Source organism: Palaemon carinicauda, chromosome 1, assembly GCF_036898095.1.
Source record: "Palaemon carinicauda isolate YSFRI2023 chromosome 1, ASM3689809v2, whole genome shotgun sequence".
Lineage (NCBI taxonomy): Eukaryota > Metazoa > Arthropoda > Malacostraca > Decapoda > Palaemonidae > Palaemon > Palaemon carinicauda.
Window position 1 is genome coordinate 231229467 of NC_090725.1, and position 20000 is coordinate 231249466.

Sequence of the window (20000 nt, forward strand, 5' to 3'; positions counted from 1 at the left end):
AGAGAAAAACACATGCATTGAAAGCACACGGGCAAATCCAAACACACACCATATTCAAGTCCAAGAAAAAACACACCGTAATCTACATTGACAATTTTTGGACAGTGACAAACACATTCACCATACTTTACAGCAACAAGCACACACACACACACACACTGCTGTACAGCAACAAGCACACACACACCACACTGTATAAAGGCAAATGCATGCACCCTTCGGTACAATAGAAAACTTACACAAATACCTCATTGTACACTAATAAACAGCCACACTCAACGTATTTTTCAGCCATGAAAATACACATACACATCCACCATAAATTGTAGTAAAATACAATATTGTGCAAAAACTGAGCAAGTACAAACTCAAGCACACACTTTACGGTACAGCGATAAATGCAAGCATGCACTTTACTGTACAGCGATAAACACACACTGTACTGAATAGGAAAAGACACATACACACAATCCATAATGTATAGCAACAAAAGACACACACTGTACTTCACAAGCGGCAAACACACACACACTATACCTTACAGCGACAAACACACACACTGTACTTTACAGTGACAAACACATGCATCATACTGTATATAACAAACACACATACGGTTTAGAGAGAAACACATACTCAGTATAGTACAGTGACAAACACACACAATGTATTATACAGCGATAAATACACACTCGTACACCATACTGTACCGCGATATTAACATACCCACACATCATTTAGTACAGATAAATACACACACACACACACACACACCCTATTGTACAGTGACAAACATATACTTTACTGCACAGTGGCAAAAATACAACGTTCTGTACAGCAAAAATCCACACATTGTACTGTATATGTAGCGAGTAAATTGGGATATTGTAATTTATTATACTATGCTCTTCCCAATCATTTGTTGAGGAAGCTTCAGCTGATCATGAATCGTGCTCACTGCACAGTGCTGTGTGTTCGTTACTCACAAAATAGTACATGCGTGCTTATTGTTGTACAGTATGTTGTGTGTGCTTGTTACTGTATAGTATGGTATGTGTTTGCTTGTCACTGTACTGTAGTACGTATGTTATTTGCTATACAGTATATTGAGTTTGCATTCTTGGGATATTTTTGTCATGCCCAAAAACTACTACAACCTGTCGAAACAATGTTCTGTTTTATAAAGATAATTTGTTGGGCTCCATAGTTTACTTTTTTAATGAGACAAACAAATGTACAACACATGTAATCTTATACACACAAATACACACACACTATATATACATATATATATATATATATATACATATATATATATATATATATATATATATATATGTGTGTGTGTGTGTGTTTGTGTATATACACTTACACATTAGATATACATATATAAACATATACCTATATAAATACACAACACATATTATATATACACACACGCACGCACACGCACACATATATGCGTTTGATCCCAAGTATGAGGTAGAAATTTATTTCTATATGTTGTGTTGATATTTATCCATATATATATATATATATATATATATACAGTATATATATATGTGTGTGTGTGTATGTGTGTTTAGGTATATATGCATCTGTTTATGTTTATGTATACATAATGTATATGTGTATATTTACATATATACATGCATTTGTCATATACAAACATACAGTATGTATATACACATACATACATACATGCATACCCACATACATATACTGGTATACATACTAACATATACAAATGCAATATATACTGTACACATAAAACATTGCTACAGAAGTTGCTCCTCTTCTGGTTGAAGTAAATAGCCCCAAGATAGGAAAAATATTTTATGAAGTGTGCGCGCGTCTGTTACTGTACAGTATGATGTAATTGTACTAATAAGATACAGTGTGTGAATGTCACTGTACCGTATCCTATGTCTGCATTTGTCACTGTACAGTACAGTGTGTTTGTGAGTTTGAAATTGTAAATTAGGGTGTTTTTTTGCTGTACAGTACAGTTAGTGTGTTTGTCGCTGTACAGTATGGTGTGTGTGTGTGTGTGTGTGTGTGTGCTTTTGTCACTGTCCAGTACTGTGTGTGAGCTTTTGCCCTATATACTATGGTGTGTCTGCGCGTGTCGGTGTAAAGTACAATATGTGTCCGTCACTGCATAGAATGGTGTGTATGTGTGTGTGTATTTAGTGCGTGTATGTTTGTCACGGTACAGTACAGTTGTGTGAATGTCACTACAGTAAAAACTCTGTACGTGTTTGATGCTGTTGAGTGCTGTGTTTGTTTATTTATGTTTTTGTCGCTATATAGTACGTTGTGTGTTTATCTGTTGCTGTACTTTTAAGTGTATGCTTATCAATCAACAGTACAGTTTGTGTCACTGTAGAGTACAATATACGTGTAGGTTTATTGTATAGTTTGGTGGTTGTATTATGGTATGGTTCAGTTTGTGTATATTTGTCACTTTACAGATTAGTGTCTGTGTTTGTTGCTGTGCAATACAGTGCGAGTTCGTTTGTTGTTCTGCATCACAGTGTGTTTGTTAATGTACTGTCTGGTATGTGCTTTATTTGCAGTACAGTGCGGAATGTGTTTGTTTGTTGCTGTACTGTTGTTGTGTGTCTTTTGCTCTCCAGTTTGGTGTGCATGGGTTTATTTTTGTAATTTACCGGGTTTGAGTGTATTTGTCGCTATCAAGTATAGTATGTGGTGCTTTTGACAAACAAATGCCAACAATACTACAATGTAATTAGCTATATTATAAATAAAATTTATCACTTCATATCATCATGAGAGAGAGAGAGAGGAGAGAGAGAGAGAGAGAGAGAGAGAGAGAATCTTCGCCACAATGAAACGATACTGGTAAGAAAACGTTTATTTTCACTATCAAAAAGAGAAGATTATCTGAAGATTTTAATATACCATCGCCGCAACAACAAAGAAAACATAATCACTTGTATAAAAAATCTATTATTTGAAGAGCTTTTACCCACAAAAATTAAAAAAAAACACCACTTGGCAGATGCATGGTAAAAACTAAAAATGGGCAAATGACACTTTTTACCGACTGGCATCCTCTGGCAAGTTCCCCTCTATTGCTATATAAGCGAAGTTCGCTCTCGGACGGTCACAATCCAACCTTCGGTGCCTGACCAATCACAATACATTCCCCGACAAGGAATCTAAATTGGAACCGATATTCCATACTTACGCCCCTTGGAATTTAACTATAAGCATAATACGTTTAGTGTCCCAATCCTTTGGCATCACCCCAGTAGACGTTTTCCGGGAAAAGAACGAGCCAATCGCCTGGTAGGAGTAAGAAGTCAAAGAACATTTGTCGGAAGAAAAGCATAGACTAGCAACGCTTGCATGTGTTTGAATAATATGAGCAAGACGATGACAACTACTCTGCCGGCCGAGGAGAGCGACATCGCAGCAAACGTTCACAATGTGGGTGGCGAGAGCAAAAGTCGACAGGATACAGCACCGGCGCAACCCATCACTCGCAACAGATTCCATTCCATCTCGGAGTTTCGACCCAGCGAGATGTACAGGTCGAAGTCGCTTGGTGGCTTTGAGATGTTCCACTCCGACCCAGACGCCCTCACCCGCCAGGAGCTCGAGAAGTTGGTTGACGTCAAGAAGAAGGAACCGTCCAAAACGACTAAAGTCCAGATTAAAGAATACGCCCAAAAATACAAACACTTCGAGAGTGACGAGAAAAAGGACAGATTACCGTGGTACAGGTGAGTCGATTATTGTTTTCATCTTTAGTGCACCTCAATAAAATTTCTTTACTTGAAACCTCTAACTATCATAAATAATTCAATAGCTGAAAAAGAGGCTATCGTTGCTGTTAAAAAAAAAAGAACATTGATTAATGAGATTTTAAAACTTCATAAAAACAAGTTTAAATGAATAAAGGAATCATAGAACATTTGCAACGAGTTTCACGTTGATTTTTTTTTTTCAATAGAAAAAAACACAATCTTGGCCGGCAATAAATTAGAAGATAATTTAACCATAAATGATTTTGAAATCGTCATTTGCCGACAGCTTGGTAGATAACGCCATACAATAAACTAAACAATAAATCAAATAAATTTTACATAGGTTTTTTTCTAATTCAATTGGAGTTTAATGATTCCATCGATGCTCTTATTTTTTCCTTCACAAAATTATAGGAGGCCTTCTTATATACACAAGGATATACAAGTAGGCTACTCTTATACTAATATTTGACTATAATATAAACAAACAAACATATATACTCGTGTAAACAGCAGTTTTAAAACTTTTAATAGTCATGTACATGGCATGAATTTTAAATTCTGATATATATATATATATATATATATATATATATATATATATATATGTATATATACAGTATATATATATACACACACACATATATATATATATATATATATATATATATATATATACATATATATATATACATATATATATATATATATATATATATATATATATATATATATATATATATATATTGCATAATATTCTATCTTAATTTTTTTTTTTTTTTAAATGGTGTGTTGGGCAGGCTTAATAGAAGGGCCATGGATGCCAGGTGGTTTTTAAGAGGTTGTCCTTTCCCTACCAGTATCTTTTGCTTTTTAAAACCATCGTTACTGTCCTCCCTTCTGTAGAAGTATCTATCCTGGAGGGTATTTACCCTTGCATGGTGGTGTATTGGCTCAGGCATGTAAACCAGTTTTTCCGAATTTTTATCTATAGTCTATGGATTATATCAATTACTTTATTTGTATTTCTGTACATATTGTTTTGTTATCATTATTCTTAATTTATTTTGAAGTATGGTGCATCTTTTTTATTGCCAATAACTCTTATCCTGTCTGGAGACATTGAGGGAAATCCTAGACCAGTACGTTCTACACTTCATCAGTGTCGTCTACTGTATTACAATATATGTGGTCTGCATGCAAATATTCAAGACCTTACAGTTGTGTCCTGACAGTAGGATATCCTTTTGTGCCCAGAAACTTTGGTTTCTAATATGAGGCACTCATCTGAGAAACCTATAACTGGTTTTAAGAAGCCAATAATTTTGAAACGGCATGCCATTCCTAGGGCCAGGGGAATGGCGGTGTATATTAGGACTAAGTACCCTTCTTCTTATAAGTCCTTCTATGAATGTGGATGCCATGAGATTCCGGTAATAAAAGTTTGTGGCAGTCATAACAACTTCTATTTGTGTTAGATCTACCGATATCCAGACATTGATGATTCTATCATCAACTGTCTTCTTACCATTATGGCTAAGATACAAGATGATAGAAAGGCCCCTTTTGTTTTTGTTGGTGATTTCAATGCTCACCATAGGGAGTGGTTTGGCGTAGAAAACAAGCATGTTGCATATGATGATGCTACACTCTTTGCATCAACTCCATCTCCTGAGTGTAGATCTGGGGTTGCTGAATCCCTTAATAGAGATCTTGCTAAAATAGTTCATGATGCAAATTATGGGGCAGGAAGTTGAATCCTAACAAAACTAAAAGTATGATTGTAAGTAGGTAGAGGACAGTTGCTCCTCAACACCCGGATCCCAGCATTGATAATGTTTCTTTAACTCTGCATGACTATTTCAAAATTTTAGGTGTGATTCCAAACAACAAATTTAATTTGAGAAACACATTAGGTCTATGTCTTCCTCAACTGCACAAAAATGGCTTATTGAGGAAGTCTTTTAATATTTTCAGTGATTAATCTATTCTGAAGAAGTGTTTTAATTCTTTCATTCTACCTTGTTTCGAGTATTGTTCTCTCTTTGGTCTTCTGCTGCTGATTCTTATCTTAGATATTAATATCTAGTACTGTCATTCAATTAGTTCGTTATGCATGTTGCATAAGATTTTTCATAATTCTGACCATCCTTTACATTCAGATCTTCCCGGACAGTACCACCCTGTTAGTAATACTAGGTATGCAGTTAATTCTAATAGTCAGGCCTTCACCAAGACCCCCAATACTACACAGAATAAAAGTTCTATTCCAGCTATGACAAAGTTGTGAAATGATCTTCCTAATCGGGTAGTTGAATCGGTATAACTCCGAAGGTTCAAACTTGCAGAAAATGTTTTTATGTTGAACAGGCAGACACGTCTCTTTTTATAGTTTATATATGAGAGATCTGTTTTAATGTTGTTAATGTTCCTAAAATATTTCAATTGTTTATTACTTTTGTTACTGTTTATTCATTTCCTTATTTCCTTTCCTCACTGCCCTATCTTTCCCTGTTGGAGCCCTTCGGCTTATAACACCCTGCTTTTCCAACTAAGGTTATAGCTTAGCTAGTAGTAGTAGTAATAATAATAATAATAATAATAATAATAATAATAATAATAATAATAATAATAATAATAATAATAATAATAGAGGAAACCAAGACAGTGACCACTGAAGGCAAATAAGCAAACCCACCACCCGCGACTTATGGCACAATTTGTTTATTATTTATAAATTTATGTTTAGATATAGTTTCTTTTCATCTAACGTGACCAACCCTATCTAAAAGGAGGAATTATCTCCTGCTCTAGATTTTACTTTCCTTTTCCGTCTCTATGTTTCCTCCCTTTTCCGAACTTATAACCTACCTTATAAGTTTTCACAATATAAGAAAAATAAAAATACTGTAGGAAAACTTATTGTTTCGTATGTTGACAAGATAAGATTGGTATCAGGGTTAAACCAGGACATCTGTGATGGAACCTCAGGCAAAAGAATTCCACTTACGTCGATTGCCCAACATGAGACTAAATTACTAGTGACAAAGGCACTTTTGCGTCCGAATTCTCGATGTGCGCTGTTTCTGGTTACACATGACCTTGTCCTCAATACGTCAAGGCAGGCATAGGAGGCACTTCCTAATTTATTCGTGAATACTTGGCTATTTAAACTGAATATGACACAACTACGCGGGAAGAGCAACGCATTGGTCTGCTTCCGTTTCTCCATCCTCAACTGTCCACTAAATTCATACGGATCTTTCAACGTCTAAAAGAATTACAGTTTAGACCAGAATTCTTTTATAAAAATTTTACCTACATTATAGAGGATTTGATTGTTATCAGAGCAATGAATCCTTGAGTTATACTGAACAATTGAAACATTTTCCTTCCGAATAGTTTAATAAATCATGCATGACGTACCGCTATAGTCTTCAAACATTCCCGTATATAGTACCCAACCGCTTTAATCAAATTCTATTTTTTGAAAGCTGTGACGGTCATTTCTACCGACCTTAAAATTGATAAACAATATTCGAAGTTTGCATTCACAACACCGAATAATCGCATGTTTTTTTTTTTTTTTTTTTTTTTTCAAAATTCGCATACACATTAGCATGCTTACCAAATATTTTCCGAAAAGTAAAAATACAAGGAATAACGCACTGCTGTGACTGAAGATCCCTTGACTTGGTGCAGAATGTATCAAGAATCATATTACATTCTCCCTCAGTTAGCAAGCACTTTTTTGCTTTGCCATTCATCAATTGCTGCCAGCGAACGCCTCTTTAGAGAGGCCAGTTTGAAGAATAATGAAAAACCGAGCGGGATTTCTGCCGAGAGACATGAGAAACTTTCATTTTAATATATAACTTGCCAATAACTCATTTCATCTTTTAAAGATCCCAAATAAGTCAACACTTTTATTTCTCTTGATGCTTGTCAGACTTTGTCCTTATTTCATTATGCTTATGTTAAAATATTTCTTTTCTTTATTTCATAATTAAAAAGCCAATATTTTCATCTCTTGTACGATCGATGAAAATTATTCCTCTTTCAACTGGTGGAGGTTATGGAAAGAGGTTGATTGGATATATGTAAGACTTAGTTCTCGTCCTAGTAATATGGAAATTTGATTGAAATTTACTCATTTAATTTTCTGTGGCTAAATGTTACAGTTGAAAATAATGGCCACCACAGTGGCTCATACACCCAATCACATGTACAATTGCCCACCTGTGTAGACCGCAGGCACACACGTAGCCTTTGCCCAAGGCTCAAACCATACTAATGATCGTATTGCCTATCTAAAAAGAAAAATAAATAAATAAATAATCACATTCGCAATAAAAAAAATAAACATTGGACCATCTCATATATATATATATATATATATATATATATATATATATATATATATATATACATATATATATATATATATGTGTGTGTGTGTGTGTGTGTGTGTGTGTATTTAAGGTTGAGGTCAATGAGGTTGCCAGCCCCTATTCCTTTTCAATTCTTCCAGATGTTGATACCACTTACTGACGAGTAAACTTGTGATTGACAGTTGGGGTTCGAACTCGGTCCTAAAGATTGTTAGCGGATATTGTACTTTATTTTCTTCTCTTCCTTCAATTGTGAACAGGAGGACGCGAATACAAAGATGAAAGAACTAAACCCAAAAGAAAATCTGCCAAAATTGTCTTTCGTAACCTGCTAAGTATAGGGATTTTGAGTAGTGTCACGTACACCCATACGCCCATAAACTACGTGATCTGTTTAACATAGGGCTCTCGGATTTCATCTTTTCTTTCATTTATCCTTTTATGGTTATATCCCACCTTGAATGAAAGTTTCTTAGTCATCTGGTACATAACTCGTTACTTACGTCAAGAGAAGGAAAATAGAATTTTAAAGAAACTGGGTAGCCTCTTATTGTCTCTGCCCAAGAAGCAATGTTGGAACAAGCAAGCCACCCATTAATTGTGAAATAATGAAGAATTGGCTGCTCGAATCGACGCCTCCTTGAAATGGCGTGTATACATAAGCTCAAATCTTTAGTATCATTATAATCTCTTTTCTTCAATCAAACTTGGAGCGAATGTTTTTATGTTGAACAGGCTCACATAAGTCAGCATTCAAAGCTTATATATGACAGATTCATTATTCGTTACTTCTCATATTCATTTCCTTTCCTCACTGAGCTAGTTTTCCCTATTGAAGCTCTTCCGCATTTAGCATCCAGCTCTTCCCACTAATAATAATAATAATAATAATAATAATAATAATAATAATAATAATAATAATCAACATTCCAGTGCTCACTAGTATTTTGGGATGAGGTTGCTATCTCTTTGCTCGTCTCTACTCGCCGTCCACCTCACCCCACCCCCTCCCCGGGCCTAACAAACGACCAGACAATAGGTACAAAATCCGATGTTTAAGCCAATATTTTTCAGGGAACATAAATATCTCACGCCCACCAGGATCGATACGGGCCTGGCCTTACAAGTACGACTTGAATCATTTGACCAAAACCTCGCACACACACATACTGTACATACACATATACGTACGCACGCACACTACATGTACTGTATACATATTTATATGCAATACACATTTTATATACGGTATATATATATATATATATATATATATATATACATATATATATATATATATATACATATATATATATATATATATATTTAAATATATATATGTGTGTGTACAGTTATTTGTATGTATATATATATATATATATATAGAGAGAGAGAGAGAGAGAGAGAGAGAGAGAGAAAGAAAGAAAGAAAGAAAGAAAGAAAGAAAGAAAGAAAGAAAGAAAGAAAGAAAGAAAGAAAGAGAGAGAGAGAGAGAGAGAGAGAGAGAGAGAGAGAGGGGCTACCCTTCTGTAATGAAACTAGCCCTAGGCGAGTAAACCTTTATCTTATCAATGGGTTAGATAGACCACCCGCATCTTATGTTTCCACTCCATGAAACATTACAAAAAGCATTTTTAAATGTATGGAAATCAGTCACTTAATTACTTGATGAAGAAACTTATGATTGACAACAAATCTCTCCAATCCTCGTTCTTGCAGAGAGGCGTTAGAACACACGCAGCCAGCTCACCTGGTAGCTATCTTAGCCGTGATGTACGTCGCCTTTAGATTATTCCCGGACTACAGGAGGAATCCGACGGAGGCGTCGACACTCACCAGGCTTCTCTACGTTTCAGCTGTCAGTGCAGTCTTCGGTAGCCAAGTTTGGATGACATTTGTCTCAGGTAAATAAGAAAATTGCAAACGGTTCGATAAATTTAAAAAACTTGCATTTTCACTGTAGTAAATATTCTTTGGTTTTAATTTTGAGCATTTCTTCTAGTCTTGCACGTGAGCACATATCATTTGGTTCAATTTACGATATTTTGTATATTCAACTCACTTCAAGATGAAGTATTTAATTCAATCTATATGATGAAATCAAAAAACTTATTCATTCGCAAAAAAAAAAAATAAATAAATAAATAAATAAAAAATAACCACGCCAGAGCATTCTGTTTAATTCATAATGATGATTTGCTTTATAAACTTCATTCAGTCAACATAAACGCCACAACCTTTCATTCGCTTTACATCAACACAGTTCATTCAATGGAAGCAATGCTATCTAGTTCCATTCACATTTAGATATTCCGCAATGATTCAGATCTGTCCGCTTTAAAAATCCCAATAATTTCACATTCCAATCTTATGATTTCTACCATAAGACATTTCTCAAAATTTACGCTACGAAATTCAGTAATTCATGAAAAAAAAAATTCTACCCATTCTACATACATATGTTTTCAATCACAATCAAAACTATCAACCAATTTCATTTATGACATATTAATTACCCAGAGTGTTCTCTGAGACAATCAATTTAAATATACGAGATTATTTAGTTAACAATACATTAAAAACAGTTCATATACAGATATTCAACCAAGCTATCCAGATTACAATCAAAATCTTCAATGCAACAAGTTACAATTAATATATCCATTAAGGGATGCAAAACTAAAGGTATGCTATTGGTGAACTATAATTTGGTTAACTTCACTCTCCCCTATTCATACAGAAAGACAGATGACATATATTTCGTATATTCCTAACGTATACATATACATGTATGTCTTACTTATAACTGTAATCGAACAGTTTAACATGTCTTTTCAAAAAGACCCATAAAAGAATCACAGGAAATATAAATAAATCACTATATTTCGTCCGAGATATAGTGATTTACTTATATTTCCTGTTTCTTTTATGGGCCTTTTTGAAAAAAAACATATACCTGTACATGTATGTTCATATTTTTTACTCTTTTATCATGTTCCCGTCATACTACGATCAAATCCTAAAACACAACAGGAGTAAGCATCCTAACGAAAAATCTTTCTAATCCCAGGTCTGGCGCTTTTCTTCTCTGTTCCAAGACACGTGTTTGCCCAAGTCCAGCAAGTTCTGTTCCCTCTGTACTTCATGTGCAACGCCGTTCTAATGCTGATAGCTGTGGTCACCTATACACAGCATCACCCAACGCACCTCTGGGATACGCATCAACTTACGCAGGTGAGGTGGCGTGATTTTGGAGACAATTGTAGATGATCATCATTTTTATCTTAAGCTTATTTCGTGCGTATAATAACTTTGCTTGTGTAGTTTAGGTAATATCTGGTGGGCGAAGGGGCTCAAATACCTTTTCCTGCTTCATGAGCTATTCATCTTGTTGGTACACTAATATTCACAAAGGAAACCATGAATTGGTATGTTCATGAAAGTTATACATACATACATACATACATATATATATATATATATATACATATATATATATAGAGAGAGAGAGAGAGAGAGAGAGAGAGAGAGAGAGAATGTATGTGTGTGTATATATATATATATATATGTGTGTGTGTGTGTGTGTGTGTTTTCATTTATATGTTTAAAATGTGCTGATCTTGATAATGACAAGTTGACTGAACAAGTTTTCATAGGCCCGATCAATACTGATCATTTCGCTTGCTGACGAGAAAAGTAGCGATTATCGCAAAGTTCACAATGACTATAACCATCATTAATTTCGCAATAAGAACGAACTTGTAAGCCCATTTTCCATATCAAAACCACCCTCCATATTCAATAAAGAAAAATATTCCTCGATACCCGCCCCCCCCAATGTGTACTAAAGAAAGAGAACACTTTCATAGACACATGCGCAACTATAAGGTGTCAAAGTAGAACATCCGCCAGCAAGGAAACACCTGACTAAGCTAAGGTGACCGCTGGTGGCACAGCATCATCCAGGCTGCTACGTGATCCACCTGGCGTCTGCTGCATCTCGATAGAATCATTTCCCGGAAGCAAATCAATGATATAACCAACTCTCTCTCTCTCTCTCTCTCTCTCTCTCTCTCTCTCTCTCTCTTAATATTCTATTTCTGCCATTCCTACTCCTCTCTTACTTATTCTATAAAGATTATACATGTGAGTATATATATATATATATATATATATACTGTATATAGACTTTTTGTTATCTAAATTAAAGAGTCCTTTACATAGTTTTTGTTGATTTAATTTTACTTTGCCATGACCATTTCACACTCGGATCCTCACTCAACTTTAAATTCACATTCTCTTCTCTTTAACAGCATTCACTCATTCCTAAACAGTACTTCGCCTAATTACGACTACTTCTCTTTTCCCTTGGTATTGACCTGCATCAATACCAAGATTTAAGCCCTAAAGCTAATTTCCAACACCTTACCTCCCTCCCTCACTCCCTACCATGCCTCTTCTTTGTACCCCTCAATTCGAGGCGAGGGGATATAAGGGGATATAATCTCGGACCTCTTTTATTGTCCTTGCCAGCTCGCTCTCTCTCTCTCTCTCTCTCTCTCTCTCTCTCTCTCTCTCTCTCTCTCTCTCACACACACACACAAAGCATTGCTTGCCATGGTTATTGATTGAGCGCTCCAAGTCTGTCTACGTGGTCTCTGACATGTTTCCTGACCCTACAGTGATGGGAAGTAGATAAGGAAGAACATCTAGAGGAAACTTTTGTTCCGATGTGAGGGTTAGATCTGGATAGGCCTTGTCGTTTGGGAAAGGGACTGGGAATGGAACAAGACGGGGTTGGAGAAAGTTATAAAAGAGAAGATTTTGTACATCACTGATTCTTAACAAGAATATCCTTCATTTATTTTACAATGTTAAAACATGCACACACACACACACACACACACACACATATATATATATATATATATATATACACATATATATATATACATATATATATATATATATATATATATATATCATGACCCATAAAAAGAGAAGCCTCAAGAATATACTTTACATTATTTACCATATAAATCATATTGTATGAATTTAAGTAAAGGCAACAAGAGTGCAATATGAAACACAAATCTTACGAAACAAATTTGCAATTACCATAGACATCGACTTTTTTTTTCCAAAGAATTCACAATAAAACCCTACTATCAGGTGACAGAATTGGTAAAATTCCAAACCAGTAGAGCAGTTTCATATGATTGAATTTTTATGTCTGCCATGTAGTTAAGTAACTAAATCTATACATACAAAAGTAAAAATGACTTGCAGAGCAGATAAACGTTTGAAGAGGCAAACATGGATACTTCGAGTAATCTCATTCGTTTCGCAAATGTGTTTAATGAAACAAACAGTTACCATATTACCAGAAGACATATAGTATTGAAAAGTGTAATATTCAATTTAAAATTAGTTTTCTAATACTCACCTGCACAATCAACATTTTCCGACAAGATCTATCGGCAAATGTTGATTGTGCCGTTGAGTATTAAACAAAACAATAACCAAGTACTATAGATACTTTTATACAAGCATCTTATGATTTTTCATTCAAAATAACAAAGTTGCAAAATGAAAGTCAACATAATACTTTATGGTTATCAAAATACGAAACTATTATTCAAAACGCTACCAAAATGTAATTTTTGTTTAATACAAATAAATATACTGTACTAATATCCCCAAGCAGGAAGAGAAAACAGTGTTTGAGCATCAACCTTCAATATGCAAAAATCATATTCATGTTTAAGAACTTAGGAGGGTAAACCAAAAATTGTATTAACTGGTTCTTTCCATAAAGTAAAATCATCTTCATTATTTCGGTCCAATCACTGACATCTTCCAATAATACTTTCTTTCTTAAAATTTCTAGCCCTAAACTGATGAAAACAGTTTAAAGCTACTTTAATACAAAAAAAGGTAACATAAAACCACTATTAGTGGTAATTTAACAACTTATCCAATGTAAAAACTTATTTTGTAATGTATAAAACTTTACCTTCAATTATTTTTAAGAAGTTAGAAGGAAATTTTAATAGTGGTGGATTAGATTTTGAAACAACAGAGCCCTAGCTTATCTCCCACTTTCAAAAAGTCCACGAATATAACTAAATATCAGGCAAGTTATCAGAGATGAATCTTAAAACCATATAAAGATGAGCTGATGGAATAATCAACCGAGTGTAAAAATACAGTGATGATGGCATTTTCAGAGACTGGCCAGTTGTGAAGGTGATTTCGCTGAGGAATGATTCAAAACGAATGGATAAGAAAAATAACAATTCTTTTATATAACTGATTCTTCTTCCATCTGCGTTCTTCTATAAAATATCATAAACTATATTTTCACTATATTTACAAGAGGTGTATTCATGTTGATTAATCGCTCAAAGAAAACTAAGATCCCAATACCTAGTTTTATTATTACTATTACTAGTATTTGCGTATATACACAATGAGAAAAAGTTATAAAAGTGGTACACATTCAAAAAACATATAAGAGTAGAGAAAAGATAGAAAAAATTATACACAATAATACAATATACAAACAATTTTATAACTAAAACAAATACAGATTTTGAACATTAAAGTTTAAATATAGTTAGGCTACAGGAATATTCTAATTACATTAGACTTAAAAATAAAAAAATACTTATAAATAAGAAAGATAAACAAGATATATCTTAGCCAAATATTCTGCAGACATTATAAATAATAAACTACGTACATATAAGATAATAAAATTTTGGCAAAGAACTATTACCAAACATCATAAAAAGCGGTAATTTGAAATGTGTTTAAAAATAACAATATATATGAAATACGGTAAAAAGATTATGTAAAAAGGCTAAAATATGAGTAGAATTAACGATTTTAAAAGAAAATTAAAACAAGAGCACTGATTAAAGACCACCCAACCACTCGCAAGATGGTTTCCATAGTAGCGTATAATGATCTTCAAAACCCACTAAAAAATATTTATCATGAAAGGTCCCCAATGGATGTTCTCCCACAGTTCCATCAAAATCCACCCGTCCGTTCTCAGGGTATTTTTCTTAACACAAAGACGGGCACAGACAGAATCGCAGATTCGGAGAAACGGTTAAAAACAGTTATGTATGCTAGCATCTGTTAAGCACTAAATCACAAAGAATGACTGTTCCTCAAAATTGGAAAACCGTACATGTAAAACTTCAGAGATAAGGATAAGCAGAAACTGTAAGATATGTAGATCACTGCACTCCTTGGTAACCTGAAACCCCCATGAGTATAATGAAGGTTCTTGCTGAGAAAAATATGCAATCTAAAAATTAACATGCTAATATGAGAGAGAGAGAGAGAGAGAGAGAGAGAGAGAGAGAGAGAGAGAGAGAGAGAGAGAGAGAGAGAGTAATTAACACACGCAATAACAAAAGAGTGCCAATTCTTGGGAAGCAATCAAGGCGGGGTTGATGAAACCATTGAACGAGACCATACTTTATGAGCTTCTTTCTAGATCAAATTGGATCGTAAGCAACGTTCTTTCTTTCCTAGCCAGTTATACATACATATATACATACAAGGAATCACACACATGCATATATATATATATATATATATATATATATATATATATATATATATATATATATACATATATAACCACAAACACACACACTAATTGAACTCCGAGACGTAGAAGCTTTCATAAACATTCATTAATGTACATGTATTCAACAGAGTACAGGAAAGTAAATGTGTAAATTACATTCTTGAATTGTGAATTAAAATTATATGATTAACTCCGTTTTTCTTCTATTTTCAGGGAATTATTTTGGTGACTTCCTTCCTGGTCAACTTGGGCATTCGTTTATATCTAGCACCTGTTCTCACTAAACTTATAACCATTAAGGTAAGATATTTCTACTTAACTATGCTACGTCATTCAAATTGGTCTTGACGAATGAGCATTAACAATAATGTCGACAAAGCCAAAAAAAACATGCCTTTTTCATGAAAATAGTAATCCTTAAAACAACAGCTATATAATAATAATAGTAATAGTAATAATAATAATAATAATAATAATAATAATAATAATAATAATTTTTCAAAGGAAAGATAAAATTTTAATGTTCTACCTTGATCAGATCGTAATCACAACAACATTACTAATACCTTGCTTGCTATTACAATATCTTGGGTCATGACAAGTAAATAACGAACTTATTTTATCTGTATTTCCCAGATGGCCATAGAACGAGAGGCTGGTCTAGGTCAGGAAATTGGGACGAACAGGCCGGGTCACCTGGTACACTGCCCACATTACATGCGCCTCTACAGGGCTTTCCGTAAGACCCACATGGCTATTGCGGCAGGGAACATAGTAACAGTAGCTGCTACTTCTCTTCATCTATACTACGTGGCCACTAAACTCTGCTCGGTAGACCTCTGAAAGGGTCACTGTTGAAATTGGAGTGATCGTTGGGTCGATTGACCTCTGAGTGAGTTGTTAGTGAAGTGCAATCGTCTTATTTTTCGTTGCCTCAAGAGGTAATTGCCTGAGATGCGTGTCGTTACTGAAGAATATATTGAAGTAGTGTGAGAATCAATAGTGAGGTAATGAAAGTAACGGTGATCATAATCATCATATAACTGATTGAGCCTATCCTAACCAGACCAGGACATTTTCATTATAAATTGGAAGGCCAAAGTTCAAGTGACGAGGAAACATTTCCTTGACAGACTTACGGATTTGTTGAAACCACCATTTACTTCATGATCAACATGAAAACTGATATTAATTATTTGAATACTATTAGAAAAAAGTGTACGAACTTTTACTTTCATCGTTGAAAAAGAATTCTTAGGGACAACACCAATTCTTTTCAACTAATGGATGCAAGTTATGAATTACATCAAAATTTGGCATTAGATCAATAATGGGATAATTCCATTTCGTCATAATTTTGATCATTTGTCGCAGTGGAATATACCTTACCTATTGTTATTGCAATTGCACAAATCTTTAAGAAAAATGAAAATGGTGAGCAGGCACAGAAGACTACATAAAATATCAATAACGAACTGTGGAGTCCAACGAAGATTGTTTACACTATTAATGAAAAAAAAAAAAAAGTTAATAGATGTTGATGGGCGTGGGTGTAAATATGAGTTGGGTGACCCTTTCCACGTGATATCCTTTTAGTGGACACTGGTAGAAATCTAATAATTAGGGATCATGAAGTTAATATCTATCTCATAATTCATTTAAAACTTGCGAAAATACAGCTATGTAAGTCCACTTACTAAATTTAGCATGGGAATTACATTATAATAGTTACCATGGATTCATTGGTGCAAATTCATTTATTCAATTCTCTTAATGTGTACATAGAAATCTAAAATATTAACGGACAGTATTACCATGACAGTATTCGCTAAAATGCGTCTGAATGTAAAGATTTTACGTACATAAACACATCATACTAGTGGAACTAAACAAATATATATACGTGTACCGTATGCATAAGTAAATATCTGTGAGTATTATTCTCACTCCACCTGACTAACTTCATTGATTAGTTACAGTGGTTCTCAAACTCTTAGACATTTAAAACATAAAATCTGTTAAGATGAAGACCAACCTAGTCAGAGACCTAAGAAACTTGAACTAATAACCTTAAAGAGTTAATAGGATTAATCAAATTAAGCGTTTAATTTCATTTTTTTTAATAATTGCAGCTTATTGCATATCAAAACTGTAAACAAACTACCTCCAATGAATAATCTCTTATAACCCAGAGACTAAGGTGTGTAATGTTTGTAGTGTAGGTTTTGTCATCAGACAAAGAGGCCATGTTGACACAGTGCCAGCGATCTCAAAAAAAAAAAAAAAAATGTAACAACTTCACTTATTTCCCGAGGTAAAAATTCTGAAAAATTCAATATATTTCATACATATTTTTAATTATATCTGTTCATATATACCATTGATTATGCAACTATTTTACAGTGACATCAAATAACCGACAAAGGATACTTCCAATAATAAAATTAAGTTTGTCACTCAAGTTTATCAGTTGACCAATGATAATCCGATTATAATTCTACCAATGGTGTTATGCCTTAAATATACATAAACAAGTAATTATGGCAATTCATACTTGAATCGAGACTTACTGTTGCTTTTCTCTTAAGTTTCAATATCCATAAATTTCTCTGAGCGAGTGTAAATTGCTCAAAAACTCTTACTTTAATCCTGTACCCTTTGTATCTCATGCTGAATCCCTCTCAACATTTGTTATTATTTGAATTATTACTTGAATCAGATTTTTAGGGTTGTGGTAGCCTATTGAAAATTTCCTTTCCTGGCAATCTGTAGGGCGGAGTTCGACACAACTCAAGTTCGATAGTTTCTTACAGTGTCAGCAACTTCACCATCCTTTTAAGCTACGGATCAGGTGTTTGGGAGAGCCTAAAAGTCTACCTGCCCAGTTATTAGCAACCATTGCCTGACCATCCCTGATCCTAGCTTGATGGAGAGGGGGCTTGGGAACTGATCATATGTAAATATGGTCAGAATCTATGATATTGTCCTGCCACTTGCCTCTGTCATTCATGGGTGCCCTGTAAACCTAAGATACAAATCTTTCTTCAAAGTCTTATACTTGAATCTTTCTTAAAATATAATCTCATTCTATCCTAATTTAGACCTATACTTAACCAAATAATCCTACTTGAACTACGACTTTGAATTTTTAATTGAAACAACTTTTTTGCCTATTTCAACAAAGTTAAATTTCTGGTCCTACTTCAGTTTTCTCTAGGAAGTTCTTGTGGTCTGTAATGTTAGATAAACTAGATGCAGTATGGCTAATTATTTTTGTTATTTCAATAAAAAAAAAAAACATCACTATTACTAGTCGATTATATTTCATTTAATTTATTGTAAGACTCCCGTTTTATTTATTTAATGAAAACTGTATATAGCGATTTAACAAAATAAATGATACACGTACTATACGATCTTTATATCAACCTAATGCTTATGATACTATTGTTCCATTGAGGAAACTTCTTACAAATTTACACGAGTAACAGAAAAAGGGGAAGAACAGAAATAGATATCAAAACCCCTGGCTGGGAGTTTATATGATGTACTGTATAAATTTATTTGATTATGGTTGAAGCATTTTCACAAATACTAAAAAGAAATTTGATTTATCAAATTAAGGAGGAATGGGCGGCGGTGGGGAGTAGTTCTTTGACTATCAAATGTTACAATTCTTCTTAAACTGTTATTCAAATCGCTAAATATACATACAATGCCAATATATTTTGCAAATAATAGATACAAAAACAAATCAAGATTTCTTTTCTTTGAACAAGGTCTTAGTTGCAATACACGCGGTGAATGGCTTTTTTCAAGATGAAATGTTCACTTAACATTTTAAAAATATTCTTTTATTCTCATGAGATATGTCTCACAGCATATGTGTACCAGACAAAATCCAAAGGTCCAAAATTGCATGTACGATTTCTTGTGTGTTTACTTCCCTCTTAAATTCAACATGATCTATTCAATCATTTATGTAATTGAATGGAGTTTCCGCGTATTTATTTACAGGAAATATGTTATGTTTGAAACTTTCATAAATGTTGTGTTTACCCTTACTACCCCTCAGGGTTATGGTAAAGTAAACATTCTGCTTGAAATACGATTGCTGAAAACTTTGTGACGGGCCGAGAGAAGGTTGCGACTCAAAGACTGTATGAAAGCAACTGGGTGAGTTTATTATAGAACACTCTCCTTTATAAACAAAAGCTCAAAGGG

General features: G+C 33.9%; 1 protein-coding gene across 1 annotated transcript; it reads left to right on the plus strand.

Moving 5' to 3' along the window:
• Positions 1 to 3120: 3120 nt before the first annotated feature.
• On the plus strand, positions 3121 to 19185 carry LOC137654247 (transmembrane protein 205). The gene is made up of 5 exons (XM_068387880.1): positions 3121 to 3752; positions 9887 to 10071; positions 11238 to 11401; positions 15990 to 16076; positions 16413 to 19185. Exons 1-5 carry the CDS (start codon positions 3376 to 3378, stop codon positions 16617 to 16619), a joined length of 1020 nt encoding a protein of 339 aa, XP_068243981.1. The 5' UTR covers positions 3121 to 3375; the 3' UTR covers positions 16620 to 19185.
• Positions 19186 to 20000: the final 815 nt, after the last annotated feature.

Excerpts from the sequence above, each read along its gene's own strand:
- LOC137654247 (XM_068387880.1), top strand. The coding sequence starts at position 3,376 with ATGTGTTTGAATAATATGAGCAAGACGATGACAACTACTCTGCCGGCC. Across the intron at positions 3,753-9,886 it reads GACAGATTACCGTGGTACAG|AGAGGCGTTAGAACACACGC; the intron begins GTGAGTCGATTA and ends TCGTTCTTGCAG. Across the intron at positions 11,402-15,989 it reads ATACGCATCAACTTACGCAG|GGAATTATTTTGGTGACTTC; the intron begins GTGAGGTGGCGT and ends TTCTATTTTCAG.